At 39.7% G+C, this 23,848-nt stretch overlaps 2 protein-coding genes across 4 annotated transcripts in view; one reads left to right on the top strand and one right to left on the bottom strand.

The window, feature by feature from the left end:
- The window catches only part of MSANTD3 (Myb/SANT DNA binding domain containing 3), a 36,561-nt gene that overhangs the window by 9,514 nt on the left and 3,199 nt on the right, over positions 1-23,848 (top strand). Inside the window, exon 1 of one of the 2 annotated variants that reach the window (XM_087713178.1) lies at positions 3,773-3,941. The exons of the other annotated variant lie outside the window; for it this stretch is intronic. The gene's annotated coding sequence lies outside the window, so the exon portion shown is untranslated. Of the gene's footprint in view, positions 1-3,772; positions 3,942-23,848 lie in introns of those variants that run through there. 2 annotated transcript variants of the gene reach the window in all.
- Positions 16,731-23,848, bottom strand: part of PDCD6 (programmed cell death 6) — a 60,328-nt gene continuing 53,210 nt past the window's right edge. For both annotated transcript variants that reach the window (XM_087713179.1, XM_087713180.1), the window contains exon 6: positions 16,731-16,915. In XM_087713179.1, the coding sequence (XP_087569305.1) occupies positions 16,871-16,915 (45 nt within the window). In that variant the 3' untranslated portion in view covers positions 16,731-16,870. The remainder of the gene's footprint in view (positions 16,916-23,848) is intronic.

Genomic DNA, 23,848 nt, shown 5'->3' with positions numbered 1-23,848 from the left:
CTCGCAGAAGGATACCATGGTCGATGGTATCGAAAGCCGCTGAGAGGTCAAGGAGAACCAGGATGGACGCATGGCCTCCATCTCTGGCTCTCCAGAGATCATCGGTCAATGCGACCAAAGCGGTTTCTGTGCTGTAACCGGACCTGAAGCCGGACTGGAAGGGGTCAAGATAGCAAGCTTCCTCCAAGGTACGCTGAAGCTGGAAGGCCACCACCTTCTCAACAACCTTCCCAACAAAGGGAAGGTTGGAGACTGGACGATAGTTATTAAGAACGGCTGGATCCAAGGATGGTTTCTTCAGGAGGGGTCTCACCACCGCCGCTTTGAGTGCGGCGGGGAAGTGCCCCTCCCGAAGGGAGGCGGTAACAACCGCCTGGATCCAGCCTCGTGTCACCTCACTGCTGTTGGCAACCAGCCAGGAGGGACACGGGTCCAGTATACAGGTGGAGGCGCTCACAGCTCGCATAGCCTTGTCCACATCCCCGGAGGCAACATCCTGAAAATCAACCCAGAGATGGTCTGCCAAGTTATTCCCCTGTGTCTTGGCTGGATCTGCGGGAGTGGAGTCCAAGTCCGACCGAAACCGAGCAACTTTGTCCGCCAAGAACTGGACATACTCCTCAGCCTTACCCTGTAAGGGGTCCCCTGCCTCCCTCCTATTTAGGAGGGAGCGGGTTATCCTAAACAGGGCGGCTGGGCGGGACTCGGCGGACGCAACCAAGGTGGCAATGTGTGTTCTTTTAGTTGTCCTTAGTGCCCGGATGTATTCCTTGGTGCATGCTGTCAGAAGTGCTCGGTTCGATTCGGACCTATCGGACCTCCACACGTGCTCTAGGCGTCTCCTCCGGCGCTTCATCTCCCGGAGCTCCTCGGTGAACCAAGGAGGCCTCCGGGATCCGCCGACCCGGAGGGGCCGTAGTGGCGCAATCCGGTCAAGAGACTCCGATGCTGCCGAGTGCCAGGCAGCAACAAGACTCTCCGCCGAACTGTGGGCGAGAGTATCAGGAATATCCCCAAGGTCCGTCTGGAACCTTAGAGGGTCCATAAGTCGCCTGGGGCGGAACCACCTGGTCGGTTCCTCCTCCCTACGGTGGGGGTTTGGCCTCCGGAAGTCTAGCCTCAGTAGGCAGTGGTCTGACCACGACAGGGGTATGATCTCATTACCCCTCAGACCAAGATCACAAATCCACTGCTCCGAGAGGAAAACGAGGTCGAGCGTGTGACCCGCTGAGTGGGTTGGGCCTCGAATTACTTGGGTCAAGCCCATGGCTGTCATGGAGGCCATGAACTCCTGCGCTCCATCAGAGTGTTCACCGAGCGAAGGCAAATTGAAGTCCCCCAGAACCATAAGTCTAGGGAACTCAATTGCCAGCTCGGCTACCGACTCGAGGAGCGAGGGGAGGGCTGCTGCAACGCAGTTGGGAGGCAGGTACGTTATCAGCAGACCCACTTGACCCTTGAGGTCCAGCTTCACCAGTAGGGACTCACACCCGACAAGCTCCGGAGCAGGGATCCTACGAGGTGCTAAAGACTCCCGGACAACAATAGCCACACCGCCACCCCTTCCCTGGGCTCTCAGCTGATGAAGCACCTGAAATCCGTCTGGGCACATCTCTACGAGGGGGACTCCTCCCTCCGTGCCCAGCCATGTCTCAGTAATACATGCCAGGTCTGCCCTCTCGTCTAAAATTTGAGCAAAAACCACAAGATAGCTAATCATATAAGGAGGTAGGGAGTAAAAAGAAAGACAAAAAACTCAAGATGCAAAGTAGAAGATATAGGATGCCTATATACTAAGGTTCAAAGTTTAGGAACAAAGACATCCGGTTGACATCACGTTGGGATCAGACATGCGGGGTGGCTCTCCATGCTCCCGTGCTAAGTTCTCTCTATTGGTGGGCTCCGAAACGAGCCAAAGTCACCCTGTAGGGGTGGTGAAGCAAAGAGGGGCACCTTGTGATGTTGCAGAGAGCTGCAACTCTAGAAATAGGTAGAAATAAGAATATATACCTTTATATAAAGGACTCTATAGTAACATAAATATGTGTCTTGACATTAGGATTAGTAAGAGTGACCTTACTACAAGCCAGAATAGAGGTAGAAACAAGAATTTGGGGGATATTAGTAGTTATAATTTCTATATAAATTAAAAATAAGTAATAATAAGATGGAAAGATGAGAGGTTGAAAGATGGTATTACTATGTATGTTCAAGAAGATCATTGACATTAGAATGGAACATTGAAATATTGAATAACTTCTTTAAAATAATCAAATATATTAATATTAAGATTATATAAGTTTGATTAATGTAGTAATTGACTATTGTTATTTGTATTAACATAAACCATACCCAGAGGCCACACTGTTCATGTATTGATGTTGATATATGTTTAAAAATAAAAACCCAATAAACCTTATTAAAAAAGTTTAGGAACAAACAGGATGAACTTGAAATACTAGTACATAAGGGCAATTATGATATAACTGCCATTACAGAAATTATAATGATGCACACAACAAGTATGAAAGCTGTCTAGAATGCATATGGGTCAACATATAAGGTAAAAAGAATGACATTGCCATAGGTGCATATTACAGACTACCCAACCAAGAAGAAAAAAATGATTATTATTTTTTTTGCTAATCAGTTAACCAGTGTATATAGGAAACCCACCACAATAGTATTGGGGACTTTAAACTACCCTGATATCAATTGGGAAACAAACTGCAACAAATAGGAGATCAAGCAGATTTCTGATCACCTAGTTGACAACTTCATCATCCAAAAAGTAGAGGTGGCAACTAGAGGGACAGCTATACTGGACCTTATTCTTACAAATAGAGAAGAAGTAATAGAGGGAATTGAAGTTGTAGGAACTTTAGGGGAGAGTGACCATGTAATATTAGAATTCAATATAAAACAGACACAAGCAATAGAACATAAATCAATGTTTTAGCCTTTAAAAGAGCTGATTTTAACAAACTTAGAGCTTTTAGGAAGGATCCTATGGATGAAAATCTTAAAGGGCAAATCAACTCAAAAAGCTTGGGAATGCCTGAAAAATATAATTATAAAAGGCCAGCTTTGTTCAATACTACGAAAAAAGATAAACAAGAAGAAAACAGCATGATATCACAAAGAATGCTCAGACTAACAGAGAGAAGAAAAAGGAGAAGTACAAAAAATGGAAAGAGGGACACATAATTAAGGCAAAATATCAATAAAGAGCTCAAACCTGTAAAGATGAAGTTAGGAAAGCTAGGCTTTAAACATAATAAGACTTGTAACAAATGTCAAAAACAATTGAAAAAAGTTTCAACACAAACCTCCCCCCAGAAAAAAGTCAAAGAAACAATCAATCCACTAATAGGAAAAAAAAATGACAAAGTAATGGACAGTAGAGAGAACACATAACTGATTAATTCATATTTGCATTTTTATGCAAAAAGAAACCACTACTGACCTTACCAAAAACAGAACCATAAATTAGAGGTCCTTGGTGCTTTCTGAACTTGCTTGTTTTCTTGCAGATGTTTCATTACCCAAACTAGGTAACATTATCAGGAGTGCTGTTTGCTGAGACTCCCGGGGTGGAATCACACTGGCACAGAGCAGAAGAATAGGGCTCTGTTCTTTCTGCCCAATTTTCTTTGCCAGGAGGCTTGCAAAAGCAGAGCTGGGTCTCGGAGGGACCAACGACAGAAAGGGGAAGCTTGGAAGATACAGGGAGAGGTGTGATCCCCTGTTATAGTAGGAGAAACCTCTCAAATCTGGTGCTGGAGAGACTGGCCTTTATGACGGGATCCAGAGGCGTGACAGCCCTTTAAATGGAGAAGGAAGCGAGAAGAAAGAAACATCTGAAAGTATTGGTGGAGTTTGAGGAGTTGGAATGAAGAACTGCTGCGACTCTCAGGAAGTGTGAACCTATAGCTTGGACGGTGAGTGAGTTTCCAAGGCAGGAAAAAAAGCAGCACTTTAGCGGTGGGAGCGGAACCTTGAGAAAACGGAGTTAATATTCAGAGAAGGAATGGAGGAAATGTACTTGAGCTTGAGCTTGCTGGAGAATTGCCACAGGCAGAAGGAACCCAAGCTGAGATTGTGATTAGACTGGGACTAAACATTGCGGATTGCAGAAAAGGAAAGAACCAACTGTAAGAAGCTTCTGCCTAGGAAGAAGACAGTAGATTTGATCTGACAGGGGAAGTGAGAGAATTGTGATAGTGACTGTGTTAAATAGATAGAAGGAAACAATAAGGGAGGAGAAGCTGATACAACAGTAAGAACAAGGAAAAATAACTTATTAAGTTTCCAGAAATCTGTGCAATTTAAGTAACCTGATACAATTATATAAAATCCTGTATAGATATTAGTTACTGTATAGCTGTTCGTTTAAAACTAGACTTGGAACTTTATATAGAATACCTTAAAGACCATTTTTATATTTTATACTTTCTGACATATATATTCTCATAGATACATATAGATAATACCCAGTGGACATATGTGTAAGTGAAAGCAAACTTATATAGACTAATATAGTGTGTGTGTTTGTGTGTGTGTACTTATATATTCTAGATATTTTTATAATGTAATCAATTTAATAAGTAAAAAACCCATTATATTTATTTATATTGATATTATTATAAGCATCTAGGTGCCCATTAACGACCCAGATTTACAACTCCACCTGGGCTGCCTTGGTTAGGTGGTGCTCCCATCTTGGCATTTCCCCTGCCAGGGCCACTATTCCCAATGTCTTGGACTTTCTGTAGAAAGGCTTGGACGATGGCCTATCGCACAACACCCTGCGCCACCAAGTGGCGGCTCTGTCTTCGGTCTTGGGGAGTTGGGGTCTTCCTATCTCTCACACGCCCCCATGATCAAGCACTTTCTTAAGGGGGCGGCTAATCTCAGACCTCCTCCTATACACAAGTTCCCCACTTGGGATCTTCCCCTAGTTCTCAGGGCCTTGATGGGGCCTCCGTTCGAGCCCCTACGATCTATTCATCTGAGATTCTTCTCCCTTAACGTAGCGTTTCTGGTGGCAATTACCTCGGCCCAGCAGATTTCAGAGCTGGGCGCTCTTTCGTCCAAGGATGATCTTTGCCATTTTCACCAGGATCGGGTGGTTCTTTGTCTTGACCCTACCTTCCTTCCCAAGGTGAACACTCCATTTCATAGGGCGCAGGAAATCGTCCTGCCTGATTTTTGCCCGGGCCCATCTAGTGATAGGGAGAGACTCTGGCACTGTATAGACGTTCGTTGCGCTTTGCGCATTTATCTCCAGTGGACTACAGGGGTCCACCGGTCTGAGGCTTTGTTTGTCTCGTTCCAACCTGGGAAGTTGGGGGCCAGGGTGTCTTCGGCTACCATCGACCATTGGCTACGACAGGCTATCGTGGAGGCCTATGGGGCAGGGGGGCATCCTGTTCCATCGGGGATAACAGCCCATTCCACTAGGAGTGCCGCGACCACGGCGGCTTGGGCCACTAGGGCCCCCTTTGAGGACGTTTGTTGGGCAGCTACTTGGGTGTCACCGGCGCCTTTCATCTGTCATCATCTGGATGCGTTCGCCTTGGCGGATGCTTCTTTTGATCGGAGGGTCGTACAGAGGGTGGCAGCTGATACTCCCCTTGGGCCGTAGTTGTTGCTGTTTCTTCCGCCCCCCCCCCCCCGGGACTAAGCTTGGGTATGTCCGACACGTGACCACTCCCTCTCTCCCACTGGAAAAAGAACGTTGGTCTTACCTGAACGTGTCTTTTCAGGGGAAGAGATGGTGGTTCCTAGGGGTTTTGTTGTTGGTTGTGCTTGTTTTCAGTACCATTGTTCGCCGTCAATGAAACTGGGCAAGAATAGAAGGAAGGAGTATTTAAGAAGTTTTCTCTCGGTCTTCGGACCAATCAGGCTTTGAGAATACCCACACATGACCACTCCCTCTCTTCCCTGAAAAGACACGTTCAGGTAAGACCAACGTTCTGTCTATAAGGAAAAACCATAACATTAAAGCAGATACCAAAACAGATAAGAGAACAGAGAAGAAACTACCATTTCCTATCAACCCAACGGCTCAAATACAGAGTGATGTTTAGATGGCTTATCCCTGAGGGGATGCTAATAACCTGGCAGGGGAAAAAAATCCACATTAATTCGCTGGAAAAGGCATAGGAGTTTTATTATCACTATATAATAGGAGAATGCGAACAAGATAGTAGAGAGGAAGCAGAAAATAAGAAGAAGAACAGACATCAAAGGAAAAATTTACGGAGCAGGATATAAGGGACTGAAGGGAAACTGAATGACAGGAGAGAGAGGGAGCCAGGACAAGAACACAAACTGAGACAAGAACAAGGAAAGGACCAAAACCATACAAATAAGATGGAAGACAAAATAAAGCTGATATCCTTGAACATCAATGGTATCAACTCACCAGGCAAGCGAAAACAAACATTAACAAGATTCAAAAGACAGAATATGGATATTGTCTGCCTACAGTAGGTTCATCTCAAAGTAAAATATGGTAATAATCTAGAACGCCCCAAATAAGAAAAGCTACATCTGACATTAGCACAAAATAAGAAAAGAGGGATTGCAGTATACATAAAAGGTTGGTTAAATTCAAGGAAAATATTCAGTGGTAGAGAAGGCAGATTTTTAATGACGGAAATAACAACAAATCAAAAAAAAAATTCTGCTGGCGCATATTTATGCTCCAAATATAAATAAAAAAGAATTATGTAATAAATTACACAAGAAAATAATTGAATCAGATTGGGAAAATGTCTGTATAAAAGGCGATTTCAATGCGGTGGCAGACAACAAAATAGATTATAGGAATACAAAGAAGAATAAAAAGAAAAGACGACAACTACCGAGTACCTTTTTTGAAAGAGGGGTGGAGCTGCAGCTGGAGCGTGTTTGCAGTAGCGCTTCCCGGTTTTGTTTAATTTTATCAATTTTTAGTACCCCCATTGGTCCTTTTTTATTTAATTAGCATTTTAACAGGAGAATCCCTGCATTCCAGACAATTTAAAGACCCTAAAGCAAATCGGGCAGGTTTGTGTGTAAAACAGATGACTGTACGTTTGGGTCTTTGTATCCTTAATTGGTCCACATGGGGCGACTATCCAGCAGAATATACTTATCGGGGAGCAGGAAGAAAATCCACGGTTGATTACTGGATAATATATGACCTCCTGAAGTTCTTACAGAAGATGGAGATAGACTCGCGACTGGAAAGCAATCATGATGCAATACTCCTTACTCTCACATTACACTAGAAATCTCTAAGGGCAGGCACAGCCTACCTACCCAGGATAGAGAGTCAAAATACCCAGGTAAAAATTAAATGGAATGAGAAAAATGCTAAGGAAGTTACCAAATGGATGCTAGTTCCAGACACCATACAGTTACATATATCTCTACTAAGGAATAAGTTTGAAGGATCTTAGAGGGGTTTGAAACTTTAATTTTAAATTCGAATTCAGTTCTCATTAACAGAACACTAGCTCACTCCAAAAGGCCGATCTCAAAGAATAAAAAATGGTTCGATGGAGATTGCGTGCAACTAAAAAGGATATATAATATGGAATACAAGAAAAGTAAAAATGCCCCTTTTGAGGATCACAAGAACCTTCTAAAAGAAAAGTGTGACTCTGAAGGGGTCTTGGCATAGATTAATTATGTCAGGACAAAAAATACATCCCTTTTTTGGTACATCACCAGAGGATTGGGGAAACCTCCCCTAGCCCCAACTAACCAGGTACCGATTCATGTCTGGGAAGAATATTTTAGGGAGTTATATACAGACCCTGACTATGTAATCAAGGAGAGTCAAACTAGTTTGGACCAAACTCCTTACTGGCCCAATGTTACACCAGAAGAGATATCCCGGTTGATCGGAGCCCTAAAGGCTAATAAGGCACCTGATGCTGTTAATGTCCTTCCAGAAATAATCAAAAAGAATGCCAGTTGGTGGGCATTCTTTTTGATTATTTTTGGAAGCATCCATTTACATTTACAAATAAAACAGGCCATATGCCAAGAGATTGGGGAGTAGCAATTATCATACCAATTTATAAAAAAGGTAATAGAAATGACCCAGGCAATTATAGACCCATTAATCTTCTGAGCATTATTAGTAAACTGTATGCCAAACACCTAAACCACTGGTTCCCAAACTTTTTCAGTCCACTGCCTCCTTGGTGCTACAAACTGATCCTCAGTGCCCCCACCCAGTGGTGGAATTCAAATTTTTTTACTACCGTTCTGTGGGCATGGCTTGGTGGGCGTGGCTCTGGGGTCATGTGACTGGGCGGTTTGCATGACGGAAGGAAGATAACAGTAAAATTCAAAACTGTAACAATTAATTGCACATTTATTCAAAATCCAATTTAAAAACCTTTTTAGTTAATGTTAATTCAACAAAATTGTTGAACATGATCCAGTGATACCAGGTTTTCAAAATCTGATAGTCATTTATCAAGAACCCTAGTAACTGGTAACTTAGTAAACTCAGTAAAATTTAGTAAGTACTTCACTGTCCAGTAAATTCTTAATGTGATGGGTGGGCTTGATGAAGTGATACCAGTTTCCCAATGTTTGGTTTTAAGTGACTTAGCAGGTTCTTGTCTGCCTTGTCAGGATGTGCCTTCTTCAAATGTTCATTCAGTCTGGAAGGCTACATTTTTTTTATTTTTCCCAATACAACTCATGCAAAGGGTCATCCACACGTACATTACATTTTCCACACTTTTAACTTACATATTTGTGATTCCTTATAAATTCTTTAAGCTAAACATTTTAGTACAAATCAACGCATTGACATATATCACTAATGCAGTTTCCTATCTCTTCCATTGACATAATTAACACCTTTTCATAAGTAAAATTCAGTTGTCTCTCTCTCACCTCTCTTCCTCCCTCTCTTCCCCTTTTCTCTCCCTCTTTATCCTTTCCTCTCTTCCTCCCTCCTTCCCCCCTTTCTCTCCCTATCTCCTTCCCACTCTCGTTTCTTACTCTCCTCTCTTTCCATCTTTCTCCCTCTCACTTTCTTCCTTCCTCCTCTCCTCTCTCACTTCTTTCCTCTTTCCTTCTTACTAACTTCCTCCTTTTCTTCCTCTCTCTCTTTCTGACTTCCTCTCTCCTTCTCTTTCTCTCCCACCCTCTCTGCCTCCCTCCCTCCCTCTCTCCTCCTCTCCTTGTGAAAAAAGAAATAGATTGGCAAAAAAGAAAAACTTTTTCCCTCCTCCTGGCTGCTCTGTTGCCCCCCCCTCCCCTGCCCTGGATTTTAAACTGAATGCTAGGCTCAGCTCTGCATGGGAGAGCCCAGACGGAGTGAAATAATTTAGAAAAAAAGAAAACCTTTTTCCCCTCCTGGCTGCTCTGTTGACCCCCTTCCCTGCCCTAAGTTTTAAACTGAATGCTAGACTCAGCTCTGCAAGGGAGAGCCCAGATAGAGGGAAATAGCTTGGAAAAGAATTGATACCGTGGCTGGGGCGTTGGGGAGGTAGCTAGAATAGAAGCAAAGGAAGACTCATGGGCAGAAATCTGCTGGGCTGTATGGTTGAAATAAGTGAGGGAACCAGGGAGCAGCAGCAGCACCTGTGCCTCTAGGCAGGAGAGGTACAAAAAGGAGTGAGTGGGAGGGTCGGGAAATGAGAGCGGAGCCAGTCAGTTGTGCATTTTAATGGTTCTCCGAACTGCCCATACAGTGTCCTACCGTTCAGGAGAACCGGTCAGAACCGGCTGAATTTCACCCCTGCCAGAAGTGCTCAGCTGACTGGCGGCCAACAGAGCCCCAGGCAGAATTGCGCCCTGCGAGGGGGCCACCTCCAGCACTCCTCTGCCACCTCCCTTACCTCTTAGTGCCTCCTGCCGCCCCCTTGCCTCTTAGTGCCCCCCTAAGTTATCCCCCCCCAGGGGGCAGTACCGCCCACTTTAAGAACCACTGACCTAAACTATAAACTTCAGGATTGGCTAATTTCAGAGGGGATAATCAAAGATGAACAAGCTGGTTTTAGAGAAGGAAGATCTAGGGTGGATCATATCTTGATACTCACTATTTAGTACAAAAATACACGTATTAAAAAATCCTCTTTTTGTGGCCTTCCTTGATTTTAAGCAGGGCTTTGATTCAATATCCAGGATCACCCTCTGGGAGAAATTAAAATTCACCACTATCGATAAATGCCTCCTCTTCCTTATACAAAAATTGTATGCCAATTCCACCTTGAAAGTCAGGTGCAATCCCCAAGGGAGTTTAACCTGCCCAGTAAGGGTACAAAAAGGGGTACGGCAGGTTGCATCCTGTCCCCCTCTCTCTTTAACTTCTTTATCAATCCCCTGATCGATCTCTTACAGAACCCTGATTTCCATCCTCCTAACCTAGCACAATGCAAAGTGCCAATTCTCTCATATGCTGATGATGTCACTATTATTTCACAAATTCCTGTGGGACTGAAGAGAGCAATTAGGGCAACCCTTGGCTATTGCAGGCAAAACAAGTTGGTCCTTTGATAAATCAAAAAGTTTTTGTTTTTGCTAAAAGACCAAGCCAATACTCCTGGAAAATAGAAGGACATAGTTTGGAACAGGTTAGAACATTTAGATACCTTGGGGTGGTTTTCCACTCGCAAGGACATGGAAGGCACACCTGGATCATACATTGCAAGCAGCCAATATGTCCTCAAACACAATTAAACATTTATTTTACACAGGCGGAGGGCAGTCAGTATCTGCTGCCTTAAAACTTTTCGAAGCCAAAACATTGGCGCAAATTCTATATGGGACACAAACAGGAATCCTTGTAAAGAAAGACTTGCTAGAAACCATACGAACCAAATTCCTGTGAGCCATCTTAGCTGCACCCAAAGGATCTCCAAATGCCCAGTTAAGAATTCAGATAGGCATGCCTCAAATTCAAGTAAGAGCCTGATCATTCATTGGCTTAAAATGCATTTCTTTCCAGAGGGACTGTCCCCCGACTGGCAAATTCCCCTCCCCCTAGAAACAGGAAATTGATCACAAGCTGGGCTCTTATGGGCTCTCACCGGTATTCTTAATGTCTCTAGGCTTTGACCAAGCAAAGCAAATAGCAATCAATAGAATGAAGGACATGGAGTTCCAAGAACTACTAAATAGGTTGCCTCTCCACAGTAGGGACAGAATCAAACAGGGTGTGTGGGAATCACTAAGATATCTAAATGGGTTCCACCACAAATGCGCGCACAACAAAAGCGCGCCTGACTAAACCGCGGTGTCTAAAGCGCGGTGACAAAACCGCGCGACGAATGAATGACGAATTAGCCCTAAAGCACACTGACAAAAGCGCGCCGACAGAAGCGCGCTGTAACATAACCCTATCCTCCGCGAGCTGCACTGGCTACCAATCGGTCTCCGGATACGCTTCAAAGTGCTAGTCGTAACTTATAAAGCCCTTCATGGTATTGGACCTGGGTACTTGAGAGACCGCCTGCTGCCAATTACCTCCCAAAGACCCATCAGATCACACAGGGTCCGCCTCCTCCGGGTTCCGTCCACCAGCCAATGCCATCTGGCTACTACCCGGGGGGAGGGCCTTCTCTGTAGCAGCTCCGGCCCTTTGGAATGAACTCCCCGCGGAGATCCGGACCCTCACGTCTCTCCAGGCCTTCCAGAAAGCCGTCAAAACCTGGCTGTGCCGGCAGGCCTGGGGTTGATGAGTTCCCCTCCCCTCTCGACTGGTATGGCTGTGTGATTTTCGTGTATTTTAATTATGTGTACTGTTGTTTATGTTCCCTTTCCCCTTTGAGTTGTTCGCCGCCCTGAGTCCCTCCTGGAGAAGGGCGGCATACAAATAAACCAAAACTAAAACTAAACTAAACTAAACCTAACCCTAAACCTAACCCTAAACCTAACCCTAAACCTAACCCTAAACCTAACCGTAAATCTTACCTTAAATTAAATCGCGCTTCTGTCGGCGCGCTGTTGTCGGCGCGCTTTTGACATCGCGGTTTTAGCGCTGCGGTGTTGTCGGCGCGCTTATGACGTTCGCGCTTTTGTCGGGTCACGATCTAAATGACCTGATCTTCCCAAAACAAAGAATAGCTTTCTTCAGAGACAGATTTAACATTCTTCCTTCAGCACTCCTCCAGGGCAGGTATAAAAGAACACTAATAGCAGAATGTGTTTGTATATGTGGTAAAGGAGAAGTTGAAAATATATCACATGTTCTATTACACTGTGAGCTACACAGAGTTTGTAGGTCTGCATATATTCTCCCCTTATTAGAGAGATTGCCAGGGAGGGCAGACAATTTTTATGTATGCTTTCTCCTCCAGGACACAAACCCGGCTACCATGTATGCAGTAGCAAAAGTTTGTGTTGCTGCAATGTCCACAAGAAAAAAAATTGGTTACAGAAGTATAGTTGTCATCTTGTACCAATTATTAGGACATATCTGTAACAATTTCTAGACCAATGTATTTACTCTCATACTTATCAGCTTTTCACCCATGTAAACCAGGGAGTGACTCGAACAATTTGAGAACATGTATGTTATTATCCACTTTTAACATCAATACTTTTTATTATAATTTAATGTCACTACTTTTTAATATAGTAAAAAGTAATGTGTATTGCTGGTCTTTTGATTGTAATAAAGATTTATACTATACTAAACTTATTTGAAATGGTGCAAGAATTAGGTTTAAGGGATACATGGAGACAGATAAATCCAAAGAAAAGACAGTACACTTTCTTTTCCCATCCGCACAATTTGTGGTTGCGAATAGATGTGGCATGGATGAACCCAGAATTGATCAATAACATAGAACAGTGTTTTTCAACCTTTTTTGTGCAAAGGCACACTTTTTTCATGAAAAAAATCACGAGGCATACCACCATTAGAAAATGTTAAAAAAATTTAACTCTGTGCCTATATTGACTATATATAAAGTGTTTTTCCCACGGCACACCTTACACTATGTCATGGCACACTAGTGTGCCGCGGCACAGTGGTTGAAAAACACTGACATAGAAGATATGGAGAGTTCATCAAATACATGGACAGATCACAATCCACTAATGGTAAAATGGAAAGGTCAGAGGAAAAAATTAAGATGGATGCTAAATCAGAGAACTGTAAAAGAAAAATCATATATACAAATGATGGATAAGGAATTAGATATTTTCTTCAAGAAAAACAAGAAAGAACAAACAACACTACAAAACCTATGGGATACCACAAAAGCCTATGTGCATGGTATTATTACAGGAGAAGCTTTAAGAGTTGGAGACCGTGTTGCAGAAAGAACCACAAAATACTAAAATCAAAGAAGAGAGAGATTTGGTGAAATATAAAATCAATCTAACACTTCAAGAAAAAATGATACGTAATATAAAATGGCAAAACAAAACTATTTTGAAACAGCCAATAAACCAGGTAGATGGCTGGCCCACAAATTGAAGAAAGAAAAACCCAAAAAGCTAATACAACAATTACAGGACGATCGTGGGAATTTATTTCATAAGACAGAAGAAAAAATGTATAATCCAAAACTTTTTTCAAACTCTATACAGTCAGGAAAACATCTCAGAAAAAGAACTCCAAAATTATTTGCAAGAGAGAAACCTACCAAGTATTTCAGAGGAAGCAAGAAAAATGCTAAATGAGAAAATAATACTTAACAGAGATGAAGGGGGCAATTAAGAAAAAAATAATAAATCATCAGGACCAGATGGGATTCCCACGGAGATACGTATATAAAAAATTTCAAGAAACTCTTGAGGAAATCATGTTAGAATTGTACAATGAAGTATTAGAACAAGTGAAAATGCCAAGTTCATGGACTGAGGCATTTATAACATTAATGCCAAAAGAAGAAACAATCAGTTGATCCAAAACTATAGGCCAATCTCGCTGCTAAATGTTGACTATAAAATATTTATGATGATTATTGCGGAAAGTCTTTAAAAAATATTAAATAAAATTATTCATTTGGATCAAAACAGACTCCTACCCAAAAGACAATTAAGAAATAATACAAGAATTATAACGAATATATTAGAATACTATGAAGCACATCCATAGAAACAATTAGCATTAGTATTGGTAGACTTACAGCTTTTGATAATTAAAATTGGCAGTTTCTTATTACACAATTAGCTATTATGAAATTTGAAGAAAAAATTATTAGAATGATTAAGGCAATATATTCAAACCAGACAGCTAAAATAATGGTAAATGGAGATCTAAGAGAAAAAGGCACCATAAATAAAGGGGTCAGATAACGATGCCCACTATCTCCTCTTCTATTTATCCTCTCATTGGAGGTTTTGCTAACACGGATTAGGGAAAAAGAGGAAATAAAAATATTAAAAATGTTAAAAAGAAGAATACAAAACATAGTCATTCGCAGATGATGTTTTTTATAATAGAAGACCCCCCTTGAAACAGAAAATATTAATTCAGGACGTAGAGGAATTCGGTGAAGTTGCAGGCTTAAAAATAAATAAAAATAAAATAATAATTACTAAAAATCTTAAACAAAGGCAAAATGAGGAATTAAAGTATTGGAAATGCAAATAGTTAAAAAGGTAAAATATCTTGGAATCTGGCTAATTGCTAAATGTTCTATTATAAAAGAAGACAAAGTTACTACAACAAATACGAAAGGACTTGGAAAATTGGGCTAAATTACAATTATCGCTGATAAGAAGAATTGCGACCATAAAAATGAATATCCTACCAAAAATTTTATTTTTATTCCAAACTGTTATCAGTAAAATTAGGGGAAAACTTTTTTGTGGAACTAAATAAAATAATTTTAAATTTTATTTGGCTGTGGAAAAAAGCTAGGATAAATTTAAAATTACTATAGGACTCTAGAATCAAAGGAGTATTTGGCCTCCCAGATTGGGAGCTTTACTACCAGACAGCAGCGGTAACATGGTTTAAAGAATGGATAGTACTCCAAAATAAAAGAATATTGACGATAGAGGGCCATGATTTAGAGCTGGGCTGGCATACATTTATCTGGGAGGGAAAGAGTAAAGCCCATAAATCTTTCCAGAGACATCCAGTAAGAGGGGCCTTATTAGAAATATAGATGAAAATCTATATTTCTTTTGAAAATCAAAAGAAACATCTACACAAAAATTCTACCTCAATGTAATAGATTTGAACAGGATATTGACATATAAGGAATTATTGGATGGGCAAGGAAAACTTAAAACAAATCAGGAGTTAAAATTACAGGGAATTGAATTAGGCTAATAGCTGTATCTACAAATTCAAACAAGATACAAAAAGGATTTAGAACAGTACCGATTACAAAATGAACAACAATAATTGGACAAAATAGTAAGAGGAACAGAAGAAAAAATTATTACAAAAAACATACAATTCTCTCTTAAAATTCAAAATGGAGGAGGAAATCATGAAGGAAACAATGATAAATTGGGCTAAAAACTTTGGGTAAAATATTGAATTGGAGCTTTGGGAAAAATTATGGGGGAAAATTATAAATTTACAATGTCGGCATCCTATAAGGAAAACATCTACAAAATGTTTTATAGGTGGCATTTACCCCTGACGAGATTGGACAAATGATCCTAAAGAAATATCCAAACTGTTGGAAATGTAACCACCAACAGGGGACCTTCTATCATATGTGGTGGACGTGTCCGAAAGCCAAAGAATTCTGGACAAAAGTTCAAAAATAGTTAGAAGAAATAATAGAACAAAAAATTGACATGAACACTGAGCTGTTTCTTCTAGGAATAATTAAAAAAAAATATTAGTAAGGATATCTAATATATAATGCTTCATATAATTACTGCTGCCAGAATCTCATTTCCCCAAAGTTGAAAACAAAAAACCATTCCATCAAATGCATAAATCATTTTTTAAAAAGATGCTAGACTGCTTGGAAATGGACAAACGATGGAACTAAGAGATAGAGTACTACAAGATATGGAATAGGTGGTATAACTGGCTCGAAAAGAAATGTAAAATCAATGCATAAGGAACACATAGTAAACACAATGAATGGCATATACTTCGAAAGCAATAGAGATGGAAATATTGTATATGTATATATTGTAAAAATGAGAAAGTGAAACAAAAAAATAATATGTATAAGATAATAGAATGGAAAATGGAAAACCTGAAATCAGAAAAAAGAAATATCAGAAAGCTGTAAAAGTGTAATTGTGATTTTAATGTTTGGAAAATGTCAAATAAAAAACACTTTAAAAAAAAAGGACTGCTGTTTGCTGTCCAATTCTAGTGACTTGCCTGTCAGTGTTGGTGAGGGTGGTCGGAGATTATTTGATTGGGCTGTATACTAGTGGCTTCTTTGGCAGTTTCTCGATTGGGATATTGTTTACTTGATAGTTGGTCTGATGTTAACTTATACAGTTAATTTATACAGATCTAGGTGCTGATTGCTGGTGGAGAAGTGTTTGGGCTCATCTAAATAAAGTCCTTACACATCTTCTCTTGTGGGAGGTTGGATTGTTGCTTTGGCAGTGGAGCATCGGGTTAGTATGGGTAGTTTTTCTGCATACTTGCTTTTCTAGTTTGCCATTGTGGTCTCTACTGTCCAGGAAGGTTAGCAATTTGTTGTGTTCTTTTTCTGTAGTAAACTGGATTCATTTTTAAAAGTTATTAATGGTTCTGTGGATGTTTTCTAATTGGTCCTTTTTATTATGGTGAACGTGCCATCTATATATCTGATCCATATTTTCAGTTGTATTTATGGAGGTTCTATGGCTTCTAGACATTGCATGATGACCTTCCGTCCTAAAAACGGTGATCCCATAGGTGTCCCTTTAATTTGTTGGTAAATTTGGCCATCAAATTGGAAATATGTAGTTAAGCAGAGGTTTATGAGATCCATAATCTGGAGTGTTTCGATATTTGTATATTCGCCTGCAAGAAAACAAACAAGGTCAGAGAGCACCAAGCACCACCCATATCAATTTTGAGCTACAAATATTCTCCTTTATTAGAACCATTAAAAGGTTAGGAATGCAAATTAAAATATGCAAAAAATAAGGTAAGAGACTACTTGTCAGATCTAGACAGATTCAAATCACCAGATTATGATGAACTACATCCCAAAGTTCTGAAGAAATTGACAGGCGTGATTTCAGAACCATTGAAACTTATTTTTCAAAGTTAATGGATCACTGGGTAAAGTACCTGAGGATTGGAAAAGAGCTGATAATGATCTCCATCTTCAAAAAAGTAGCGGGAATAATAGATCCAGGAAATTACAGACTAATCAGCCTGACATTGATATCTGGGAAGATCTTGGAAAAGATAATCAAGCAATAAATCTGTGAATATCTACAAACAAGCAAGGTGATAACCAGAAGCCAACATGGGTTTTTCAAAAACAGATCATGCCAAACAATCTTATTTCATTCTTTTACAAAGTGACCAAATAAGTACATCAGTGAAATGCTGTGGACATAGTATTCTTAGATTTTAGTAAAGCATTTGATAAAGTAGACCACAACCTACTTCTTGGTAAGCTAGCAAAATGTGGGATATGCAGCATCACTACCAAGTGGGGTTGTAAATGGATGACAAATTGTATTCAACATGTAGTTATCAATGGAACTATATCCAAATGGAGGAAAGTAACCAGTGGGATGCCCCAAGGTTCCATTTTAGGCCCATGATGATCTAAATGAGGCAATAGAAAGAGAACTCATCAAATTTGCTGATGATACTAAGCTGGCAGGAATAGCCAACGCTCTAGAAGACAAGGTCAAGATCCAAAAAGAGCTTGACATACTTGAACAATGGGCCTAACAAAATGAAATTCAGCATAGATAAAAGTAACATTTACATTTTAAATTTACACAAGAAAATTGTATAGGTATAGACTAGGTGAAATTTGACTTGAAATTTCCCAGTAACTGTGAGAGGGATCTTTGAGTCCTAGTGGGCAAATGCGAGCCAATAATGTGTGGCAGAAGCCAAAGCAGTCAATGCACTCCTAGGTTGCTTTAATGGAGGGATAGAATCAAGGTGATGTGAAGTTCTTGTACCACTTTACAAAGACTTAATAAGACCATTCTTGGAATACTGCATCCAGTTGTGATCACGAATTATCATAAAACGGATATTGAGACTTTGGAAAGTGTACAGAGAAGAGCAACAAGAATGATTACAGGGCTAGAGGCTAAAACATACGAAGAAGGATTTCATGAATTGAGTATGTCTTGTCTAATGAAAAGAAAAACTAGAGGTGACATTATAGCAGTATTCTAATATTTAAGGGGCTCCCACAAAAAAAAAAAGAGTCAAACTATTTTCCAAAGCACCAAAAGGCAGGACAAAAAAATTATGTTTGGAAACTAACTCAGGAGAGAAGCAACCTAGAACTAGGAGAAATTTCCTAATAGTAGACAATCAACCAATGGAATAGCTTGCCTTCAGAAGTTGTGAATGCTCCATCACTGGAGACTTTCGAAAATAGACTGGACATCCATTTGTCTGAAATGGTATATGGTCTTCTGCTTGAGCAGGGGGTTGGCCTAGAGGACCAATTCTAGGTCCCTTCCACCTATGTTCTATGAAATACTGGATGCAGTTACACTATAATCTTGGTATGATTTTGATGGACAATGTCATGTCTAATATCAGGCAGGATCCAAGACAGAATATTTGCCCCATAGCTGATGCATAAGAAGGGGTGCTAAATCTGTTGTAGTGCAGTTGCTATAAATATTTGATTCTAAATTGTCTAGCAATTTTGATAATTTGATATACCAATTTTACCAATTTTTCTATTTATGCTCATTTTATTACTCTATGTGTGCGCGTGTGTATTCTTTTGGTTTTTTATGATTTATAGTAATTTTGGATCATAAAAAATCAAATGAAATGAAATATTAGAACATACAGGTTGTTCCTACTTACCAAAGATAATTGGGACATGAACTCCATGGCTAAGCAACATGTTCCTAAGGCACAAAGTCATGTAACCATTGCAGTTATGATGCCAGTTCTGACAGTCCTTAATGGCATCGTTAAGTGAATCCCACACAGTGGTAGCATCTATGTCCATGAGATTGCTCTTTGCAACCTCCTGCCAGCTTCCCCATTAACTTTGTTTGCTGGAAGCTGGCAGTGAATGTGACAAATCCCAATTGTGGCTGTGGGATATTGCAAGGTTGCAATTATGAACCGGTCACTAAGTGCCCAAATCACTACCCAAATTACAGTACAATTGCATGGCTGTGGGGATTCGGTAATGGTTGTAACTATGTACATTGTAAATACTCCTTGTTCAGTGCAATGGTAATTTCAAACAGTCACTAAATGAGTGGTTGTTGAGGAGGTCCGCCAATAAAGGACAAAAGCTACAGCTGTATGAAAAAACAAGGCAACATTCATCCCCAGCCAAAACTATGAAGAAATAACAGCATAAAAATGATACATTTTAAAGAAAATGTATATAGATTAACAAATATTCAGTGTTATTATCTACACCTGATACATTTGTGCAGACTTTAACAAATATAAAAAGAAAAAATGTATAATATTAAATATTAAAATAAATAGCAAATTTATAACTGACTTAGTATTGGTCTTTGGACAGAAAGTTTTTTTTTAAAAAAATCAGAGTCTAAGAAATGATTATGGTTATATTCCTTTCCAGAATTTTACTAGAGTGATAGTATCAAATATAGTCCTGTATTAGTTTCAACTGAAAATGTGATACTACTTTTACTGTGATTACTGTGATAGTGTTTATACTATTAAATGATAAGATTAAAAAACAATCTGATATTATTGCTACTATTAAATATTCCAGGATAAAATTGATAATGTTTTGACTGAATAAGTCAACATTAAAAATATTTTATTATGTAATATTGAATCAAATGTATATTTTTATATAATACAGCCCTACCTAAAATTGCATATTTTCAAATTGACTGTAGCCATACTTTCCTTTTTCAAAAAAAATTATAGCTTCTTAAATATATTAAGAAAAGCAACTGGTTCACATGCTTAGTTCAATTGGAGGCTTATTATAAAATTTCTTTTTAAATATTGTAAAATTTCTTCTATAACGTCACTATAGTCCCCTTTAGTAAAGTTTACATAACTAATTTTGAAGACTTGAAAGATCCTGCTGATTATGCAAGTTACTCTCTGATTTTCTACTATTTTTTTCTGCAAAAATATTTATAACAATGCTGGCATGTAAACTGCAGCTGGTATTACGTATGATTATTCATCATGATTTTATAAAAAGCCATCAAACTGATGTTAAATTACTAATTAATACTCTAAATCAAATGTGTTCAACCTTGCAACTTTAAGACTCCCACAATTCTTTACCTAGCATCCATTAGTAATCTAATATCAGCCCGTGACATATTTAGAAAACCAGTCATTTTTGCTGGAGGTGGAAAAGGATTTTGCTATAAAAGCCCTGGAAATTTCTGGGGGAAAAAATTACTGAAAGATTTTCACTTTTTTACCAAATAGATTGTGGTATTCTATTGGCTTCAATTACAAGTGAAATCCAGCAGAAATTTTGAGTAGTTTGGAGAACCAGTAGTGGAAATTTTGAGTAGTTCAGAGAACCAGCAAATGCCACCTCTGGCTGACCCCAGAGTGGGGTGGGAATGGAGATTTTGCAGTATCCTTCCCCTGCCACGGTCACCAAGCCAGACCACGCCAGCCACACCCACCACGCCAGCCACACCACGCCCACAGAATCAGTAGTAAAAAAAAAATGAATTTCACCACTGGCTTCAATAGAATTATTATATATTCATCATACTTTCATATGAAACTGATAAGGGATATCCCAAAGATGATTTTTTTCTTCAAAAGGCAACTGGACTTTTTTCCTGAAGACATTTTGCTTCTCATCCAAGAAGTTTTTTCAGTTCTGACTGAATGCTGAAGGAGGGAAGGATTAGTATTTGTTGCAGTCATCTGGTTGTTAATACTCTTTCTGAGAGTTGTTGAGGCTACTTGGAGGTTTGTTTTGTGCTCCTAGGAACACCTAGTGCAATAGTGCAATCAGGTGTTAAACCTTGGAAATGCTGAAAGGACTGTGTTGTAAACAAAAGATAGGTGGTGTCATGTATTTCCCCCTCTATTGAGAGAGGACTGTTTAGTCTTAATGTAGATGGTCTCTTTGACCCCTCTTTCAAACCAGCAGTTCTCTCTGTCCAGAATGTGGACTTTGCTGTCCTCAAAACAGTGACTTTTGTCTTTCAAATGCAGATGGACTGCTGGATCCTGGTGAATTTGTTTTCTTATGTTGTGCCATATGCTTATGAAATGGTTATTTTGTTTCTCCAATGTACAGATATGCACATATTTGTATATATCACTGCATTGTACCACATAAATCACATTGCTCAGTTTGTGTTTGGGTGATTTATCCTTGGGGTGGGCAAGCTTCTGCCTTAATGTATTTTTGGGTTTACAGCATGTATATATATTGTGTTGGTTGAAAATCCTCCTGACCGTTTCAGATATTTCTGCAGCATATGGAATGACAACATTGCTTCATTTGTTGTTCTCTTCTTTGTCTGTTATGGAGGAATTCCAGCTGTGTCTTTTTTTGGATTTGATGAAGAACCAGTTGTGTTAGTCACACGTTCTGAGAACTTCCTTGACGTGTTTTAATTCTTTTTCTTTTCCATCTTTACTGATAGACAAACATTCAGTCCAGTGGTGTAGGATTCTGATAACTCCCATTTTGTGTTCTAGTCGGTGTGGAAAATCAAGATGTAGATATTGATCTCTGTGTATGAGTTTTCTGTAAACTTTGGTGTTAAAGTTTCTGTCTTCCTTAATGTGTAACGCACAGTCCAGGAAGGTGAAACTATTTTGCTTAACATCTTCCAAAGTGAACAATGTATCTGTCCACAGAATGGATGTGCTTGGTGAAGGTTTCCAATTCCTGTGTTTTAATCTTAATACATTACAATACAAAAGCAGAGTTGGAAGGGACCTTGGAGGTCTTCTAATCCAACCCCCTGCCTAGGCAGGAAACCCTATACCATTTCAGACAAATGGCTATCCAACATCTTCTTAAAGACTTCCAGTGTAGAGGCATTCACAATTTCTGGAGGCAAGCTGTCCCACTGATTAATTGTTCTAACTGTCAGGAAATTTCTCCTCAGTTCTAAGTTGCTTTTCTCCTTGATTAGTTTCCACCCATTGCTTCTTGTTCTACCCTCAGGTGCCTTAGAGAATAGTTTGACTCCCTCTTCTTTATGGCAGCCCCTGAGATATTGGAACACTGCTATCATGTCTCCCCTAGTCCTTCTTCCTATTAAACTAGACATACCCAGTTCCTCCAACCATTCTTCATATGTTTTAGTTTCCAGTCCCCTAATCATCTTTGTTGCTCATCTCTGCACTCTTTCTAGAGTCTCCACATCTTTTCTACATCGTGGCGACCAAAACTGGATGCAGTATTCCAAGTATGGCCTTACCAAGGCATTATAAAGTGGTATTAACACTTCACGTGATCTTGATTCTATCCCTCTGTTTATGCAGCCTACAACTGTGTTGGCTTTTTTGGCAGCTGCTGCCAAATTGATCTTGATTCTATCCCTCTGTTTATGCAGCCTACAACTGTGTTGGCTTTTTTGGCAGCTGCTGCTGGCTCATATTTAAATGGTTGTCCACTAGGACTCCAAGATCCCTTTCACAGTTACTACAGTTGAGCAAAGTACCACCTATACTGTACCTGTGCATTTCCTTTTTGTTACCTAAAAGTAGAACCTTACTCTTGATTCAAGTATTGTCTACCTACCTATACCATCAATGAGTGGATAGAATTCCTGTGAAGTTAGGCTTTAATTTAAATTAAAGCCTAACTTTAGGGCTTTAATTTCTACATTTTCTGTGTAGAGATTGGCCAAAATGCGGACACAGCATAGCTATGTTTTGTCTGTAGAAACCTTTATTGTATTTAAAATACACCATATTGCCAAAAGTATTCGCTCACCCATCCACATAATCAGAAGCAGTTGTGAGCAAATACTTTTGGCAATATAGTGTAGGTACAGGTCAGGCAGAGGTCCAGCAAAGCGCATAAGTATTCTGGGCATATGTATCTGGCTGGAACTCCAAGCCCAGCAAGGTAAAGACAAAACCACTCCAAGCCCAAAATGTGGTACGAACACCAAGCCAATCCAGCAAGTTCTGTAATACAAGTCACCCTTGTGGCCCTGTGCTCTATCATATTCAGTTGACCTTCTGCTGCCTTAGATGACTTGGACTAGTTCTGCTGCCTCAGATGGGGTTGGACTAGAAGACCTCCAAGGTCCCTTCTAACTCTGCTATTGTATTGTATTGTATTATTGTATGATGCATGAGTGATCTAACTTTCTGTGAGGCATCTGCTGGCTTCATGAAGCCTTCTTCCCACAAGGAGATTGCCACACTGAACAAGAATACAGTCTTTGAGTTCCCAGCAGCTGCTTCACAAAGACTAGGCCAGGCATGCTTGTCAGTAGTGAGAGCAAGAAGACAGTGAATATTAAATAATTCCACTTATAAACACTTTCAGATTTTTGGAAATCATTTTTGGGGCTGATTATCATCCAAGAGAATTCAGATGTAAATCAATAGTGATTCATTTGTTTTTTCTATGTGATAACTTATCACTGCTATTGCAGTAGGTTGTGTTAGATACATACCTTACTTGAGCATCTTTATCTACAAATTTAATTTGTAAGATTAAACAGACACTTTTGAATAAAATATTATCTGTTACTTCATAATAGTAAATTCCTTTGAATGAAATTAAGAAATTATGAATAGCAGAATATTCAAGTTGCTTCAGAATTTCATGTATCCCTT

This window comes from Thamnophis sirtalis, unplaced genomic scaffold (assembly GCF_051295495.1).
Source record: "Thamnophis sirtalis isolate CommonGarterSnake01/CBP01778 unplaced genomic scaffold, rThaSir2_p1.2 scaffold_4, whole genome shotgun sequence".
Classification (NCBI taxonomy): Eukaryota; Metazoa; Chordata; class Lepidosauria; order Squamata; family Natricidae; genus Thamnophis; species Thamnophis sirtalis.
The sequence above is the reverse complement of the archived record's forward strand: the minus strand, read 5'-3'. Positions and strand labels throughout refer to the sequence as shown.